The 6,392-nt window shown below is 35.9% G+C and overlaps 1 protein-coding gene across 1 annotated transcript; it reads left to right on the top strand.

Moving 5' to 3' along the window:
* Positions 1-3,994: 3,994 nt before the first annotated feature.
* LOC113350978 (F-box/FBD/LRR-repeat protein At5g56420-like) lies at positions 3,995-5,281 on the top strand. The gene is made up of 4 exons (XM_026595069.1): positions 3,995-4,323; positions 4,485-4,809; positions 4,934-5,101; positions 5,192-5,281. Exons 1-4 carry the CDS (start codon positions 3,995-3,997, stop codon positions 5,279-5,281), a joined length of 912 nt encoding a protein of 303 aa, XP_026450854.1.
* The last annotated feature ends 1,111 nt before the right edge of the window (positions 5,282-6,392 follow it).

Here is a 6,392-nt window from a genome sequence, read left to right as displayed (position 1 = left end):
TTCCACCACCACCACCACCACCTGAATCCTAAATCCTGAACCCCAAACCCTGAACCCTAAGCCCTGAACCCTGAATTTTAAACACTGAACCCTAAATTATGAACGATGTACCCTGAAGGGCAATTTTGACTAATTAACTCTCTTTAACGAAAAATCTAACGGATCGGGGCATTTTACTTTATCCCCTAACGTCCGGGGCATTTCAACAACGTTGATGCCCATTTCGGGGCATTTTGCCTATTTTCCAAACTAAGAAAAAGTGGAAATCTCAATCTTTGATCATCCAGCAATAGGAACATTCCTGACACGACATCACCATCAAACCTCAACCTCACCCAAAGTTTCCCGATATACATTTTTTTCAAAGCTATCCAAGGTATGGGATAAATTGTCTGCATTTAAATGGTTATATATGCAAGATATGATGTTTTGATATGAGCAAAAGCACATCAACTATACACCATTTTAGTGGTTGGCACAATCAATAATCTTTTTTAGACACTACAAAACTGGAATTTTATTCTAAATAGTGAAGATGTAAAACAATATCAGTATCAATAAGTATGAAAGAAAAAAAAAAGAAAAAGATTATGCGTGCCAAAAACATATACAAAGAAAATATGTAAACTAACAGATCAAAGAGTGTTTAATCTACAAATTTACTTGCGATACTCGTAAAATACAGAAGTACTCAATTCAGGTTAGTTAGATAATCATCCTACTAAACTAATTAATCATGAAGAAATATAATTTTTACGACATAAAACCCAGACATAAAAAAAACTAAACGAAAATCCCACAGAAAAGAAGAGAACAGAAATTACTTTGGTCAGATGATTTTTCATATTTTGTTCTTCCCAACCAAACTTAAAATCTAACTACAATTACAATAGATAAAAAGAAACATTCAAAATAAACTAGTATGATGATCTTCCTTCAATCCTCTTTCTTACCCAGACCCGATCAATCTAGTAAGGCAAATCAATAATTTCCTTCAATCTACCCGGGAAAATAGCATTCAAAGTAAAGTAAATACTCAACAAAAAATTTCTACCAACTGCTCTTGGTCCAACCTAGATTCGGATTGGATAATCTTCATTGATGCATCTTTCAAGAAAGAGGATTTGTCGATGGGATATGCTTTCATTCTATATTCAGTTGACGAGAAAACCTTCATGCACCTATCAGCGGGCTCGGAGTGGGCGACATCAGCTTTTCATGCGGAAGCAAAATAATTATTAAAGGCGGTCATGTGGTTAAAGGAAAACATATTATCCAGCGTCTTCATAGTTACTGACTATAAAGCTTTGGCGGACAACTTAAATAAGATAAGTACAAACGGTTCGTGGCCAGAGGAAAATACCTTGCAAGAAATTAGAAAAATATTGGGCGACCTTCCTCAAACTAAAGTGAAATATATTAAGAGGAAGAATAACTCAGCAGCCGACTATATTGTGAAGGAGGCAAGGATTAGAAAGCTTTAACACATGTCAGATAACATGCATCAAAAAGTTCTTTCAATTAGCATAGATTCTAACATTTTCGATAAAAATGATATTGTAATTCTCATGTACTATATTTGCTAGTCAATAAATTATCTCTTTCCATCAAAAAAAAGAAGAAAAAAAAAAGAACATATTAGGGATGTAAGAAATTTGAGAGATAAGCAGTTTAGGGCTAAAATGTTCACCTTTCTTCCCCGACAAAGAAGAAATTTGTCAATGCTCTATATATTTCAGCTATGCGGAACGTGAAAGAAATTCGCCGTATATATCGTTACCGAAGAACCTATATCAAGAATACATCCAAAACTTCCAAATTTAACTAAACGTATGCAAAAATTTAAGAAAACTCCTTGAAATGGTAAAATGCTAATATATTTTTGTCGCCTAAGTATGGCATATGATCTTAGAAGGAAAATCATTACCATCAATACTTAAAATAAGAAACTATATTCAACAAGAATGGCAGGTATCTACGGTAGGCTAGGAATCAAAGACTTGTACCTTAAATTAAATTTATTTTAGTATGGTTTTTCTAAAGATGCCAAAAATAAATGAACAATGATATACACACCGTGATTCAGTCCCGTGATGTGCACCGAGAGGGATGTGACAACCTAAATATCATTCTCTCTGCATTGGGATAGGGGTGGGGCATGAGTGGGCCTCACTCCCCTCTCACACGGTACTCACCACGGTACAAAAATCACGGTTCATCAATCATTTTCGAAAATAAATGAACCAAGTTCGACTGTTCTAAATATGGCGCAAGATAAGTAAATCTATTTTTAGATTAACATGTATTTGGTATAAAAATCATAAGTATGGAAATTAATAAGATTTTTCATTATTATTAGATATTAAAATCAAAATTCAAAGATTTTTGTATAAAAATCTTTTTTTTTTATAGAAATTAATATGAAGGCCTGGATTTTAATAAAGTCATGTAAATGTGGAGTAAGAAAATCCCAACCCTACGTGACCAATATGGAGCATTAGATCGTATCAATCTTATTAAAAATTAACGGCCACGAAATGTAAGGGGGCTAATTTGTTTTTCAGCCAATCAAGAGCTAGGTTTTCGTTGACCGACCAATGAGAGGGGAGGTTAGCGCAACTCTAGAAGTGGTGTGAGAGATGTAGTTGGGTGTTTAGGTTAGTGATGTAGAAGAATATACCAAAAATCATGAAATAATTAACTTTCATTTGAATTGTCACATTAAAAAAAACTTCAAAATATCAAAATAGTGTCCGACTGATCCTACTACTATCCTGTTAATAAAACCAAGAGAACTTTGACGATATCAAAATAGTGTCAACAATTAGTCCGAGTATCATCCTGAACTTCCCATTAATTGGGTTGTAAAATTTGAGTCTCAGTTAATGCCAAAGGTTCTCAACAAACATACCCTCCCTTATGAGTTAAAACCCTCGTGCCAAATTAAGTTTCACAACAAAACCTCACTTTTTTTGAATATAAGAAACCAATATATTCTGATTAACAGAAATCGAGACGACTGTCCGTTGATATATATACACGTTACCATGCATGAAATACACCAACATCAATCAAAGATGAAATTTGGAAACTTACACTAGAGAAAGAGAAATACACAGATGTTGCTTATTAAACGCATAAAAGATACAGCTTGACATCATTTCATCTCATCCCATTAATAAACTGCAGCTAGCTGATAACTGAATGATAGTTTCATAACAATATGATTCGCTGTATTGCTGTGAATAATTGTGAACCAAGAGCCGTAGTTGATGATAACAGGGTACTACTTTCGCAACAACAACTACGCATATTTGAAATGTCATTGCACCCGCCTGCTTTGGAGCTATCCACCAGATTATCCAAAATATTGTGAAAATGACTTGGCAAGAAGGCATCCCATTTTGTTATCCTGAATGTCGGAAGGTATGATCAGAATTTCCTCTTTATGTGATGTTTCCTTATATTGTGATGGAGAAGAGTTTCAATCGGACGAGACGGTGGAAAGTTTGGTTTTGCGGGTAGTGGTGATCACCTTGAACGGAATACTACATCACCACACATTGTAAAAACAAATCGTTTTGGAGATGTATTTATTAAAGAAAAACAGATTTTGGTCGGTTTTAAGTCGATGAAATTTGAACTTTGCTATCTTTCTTGTGGGCACCCGCAGGAGTTAAGGGTGCCAATAACAATAAGCTCTCTTTAGCTTCCAAAACTCTCGAGTGAGTCTTTTCAATTCCAATATATAATCTTTATATCTCCGTAATTTGTCTAAGTTTTGGTAGAACTAGGGTTTACTCAAAAATCTCACCTTGGATTTTTGTTTTGTTTTTCTTTACCTATGTTGAAGATGGGTTCTCAAATTGTGTTGTTGTTGGTTGGGATTATGATTCCATTTTTCAATTTTTTGTTGTGTGCAGTATAATTTTTTGGCCAAGTACTTCGGGGGCTAGCAAAAATTATACCTTGGAAAGAGCCGGATCTTGGTAACATGGCAAATAAAACTCGGAAAATTATAACTCTACCTGATGATGTTTTAGTCAGAATTCTATCTCTTGTTCCAACCGAACAAGCCTTTTTGACTAGCCTCTTATCCAAGAGATGGAAGTTCTTGTGGACTTCAATTCCGGTACTTGATTTTGATTATGGTCGCTTTTCTGAAACGTTTGATGATATCGCCTTGGATGATGATGATCAGAAGAGACGGTTTCTTGATTTTGTCCAACATGTTTTGTTTCTCCATGAACTTGAACCTTTAGAGAATCTACGATTAGCATTTGAAATTAGTAAATTTGATGATTATATCTCTAAGGTTTCTATGTTAGTCAGATTTGCAATTACTTGGCGATTGATTTGGAATTGTCGGATCCAATGTTTTACCCTGAAGACAATGAGTACACTTTACCTCCATGTGTTTTCCCACATCGATCAGTTTCCCTACTGAAATTAACTTGTTGTAAATTTATGCCCTCTTTGTATAGGGGTTTTACATCTAGTTCCATCTTCTTTTTTCGAGTTAAATGCCCCGAATCTAATCTTAAGTGCTTAGTGTTGCAATCTTGTCACGGCAATGATTCCCTTGCTTTTGAGCATGCCTTTATCCACATTCCAACTCTTTTTCAATTAAAGTACCAAGGGGTTTTCACATCAAGTCACCTATCTATTTCCAGTTCAAAGAATCTTATTGAAGTAGAAGTAGATATCTCTTGTAGTCTGACTCTGCATAATCAGCACCAGTTGACATGCAAGCTTCTAAAGGATCTCCAGAATGTTAAGTCTCTAGCACTATTTTCCCATAATCTCGAGGTATATTATTCAAAATTCATTGATTACAAAATCATCTGATGTAAATCACAAAGGCTAAACTGAGAATTTTAGCATATATGGTATTCTGTTCATAATTGTATTCTTTGTTGTTTCCCCAAATTAGGTTCTCAATATGAATGGTGGCATAAGATTGCCTACTCCCTTCAACAATTTAAAACATTTAATTGTAAAGCTAGCAAAGGTTGATAAAGAGCTACTGGGGTTTGTGTGTTTGCCAAGGAGTTCTCCTTATTTGGAAACTCTTGCTCTTTCCATAGACTTCAACTATTTGGTGAGTATATTTATGTTGCATTCCCACATTTCAATTTTTAAGTTTTCCTTACTTCTTTAGTCAATGATAAAATCTAATTTGGTATTGCAGGTGCCCAAGAATGAAATGTTATCCGCAGTCTATATAATGTGGACGAAGAAACAGTCCAGCAAATACATTTACTTCCTCCTGAGTGTGTAGCTCATCTTATGAAAATCAAGATTGAGGACTTTCAAGGCCTAAAAGTTGAAATGGAGTTTGTAAAACTTTTTCTAAGGAGTTCATTATGTTTGAAGGAGATGGTTATTTGCATGAGCTCAACATATAGTTTAATGAAGTTGATTACTGGGAAAGAGCGTTCTAAGACTTTAAAGAAGAAGAAAGCTAAGATAATTGAGACACTGTTGCTCACACACGTGCGTCACCAGATGCTCAAATATTACTCAAGTAGGGAAAGATCTTATGGGTGAATCAGAGCTGTATCAACTTCGGTTAATGTCGTGTAGCCTTGGGGGAAAAAGACAAGGCCGCCCATTTTTTGAACCTGAATGTTGAAGTATATGGGAATTTTCATTTTGCTGTAATGTGTTCATTCTCAAGTGCGTTTTTTGGTGCAATGCAAAATTGCCTTACTGATGCATGTAAAAACTTCTATTACCCAATCCTAACACGGGGAGGTAGTGACAATAAATAACAATACCGGGCTCTTCGAGTCTGGTAATTGGAATGAGTACAATCTAAATCACCTAACGAGGATCAATTGGAGGGCAAGTATGGTGCCAGCAGCCGCGGTAATTCCATCTCCAATAGCGTATATTTAAGTTGTTGCGGTTAAAAAGCTCGTAGTTGGACTTTGGGTTGGGTCGTACGGTCTGCCCTTTGGGTGTGCGTCGGTCATCTTGTCCCTTCTACCGGTATGCGTTCCTAGCCTTAATTGGTCGGGTCATGCCTCTGGTGCTATTACTTTGAAGAAATTAGAGTGCTCAAAGCAATCCCAAGCTCTGGATACATTAGCATGGGATAACATCATAGGATTTCGGTCCTATTGTGTTGGCCTTCGGGATCGGAGTAATGATTAACAAGGACAGTCGGGGGCAGTCGTATTTCATAGTCAGAGGTGAAATTCTTGGATTTATGAAAGACGACACCTGTGAAAGCATTTTCCAAGGATGTTTTCATTAATCAAGAACGAAAGTTGGGGGCTCGAAGACGATCAAATACCGTCCTAGTCTCAACCATAAATGATGCCGACCAGGGATCGACGGATGTTGCTTTTAGGACTCCACCGGCACCTTATGAGAAATCAAAGTTT

This window comes from Papaver somniferum, chromosome 2, assembly GCF_003573695.1.
Source record: "Papaver somniferum cultivar HN1 chromosome 2, ASM357369v1, whole genome shotgun sequence".
Taxonomy (NCBI): Eukaryota; Viridiplantae; Streptophyta; class Magnoliopsida; order Ranunculales; family Papaveraceae; genus Papaver; species Papaver somniferum.
This window is presented reverse-complemented; position numbering and strand designations above follow the sequence as displayed.

Coding starts and splice junctions, on each gene's coding strand:
- LOC113350978 (XM_026595069.1), top strand. CDS start 3,995: ATGGCAAATAAAACTCGGAAAATTATAACTCTACCTGATGATGTTTTA. Junction 4,324..4,484: donor TATATCTCTAAGGTTTCTAT/GTTAGTCAGATT, acceptor CTCTTTGTATAG/GGGTTTTACATCTAGTTCCA. Junction 5,102..5,191: donor CCATAGACTTCAACTATTTG/GTGAGTATATTT, acceptor TTGGTATTGCAG/GTGCCCAAGAATGAAATGTT.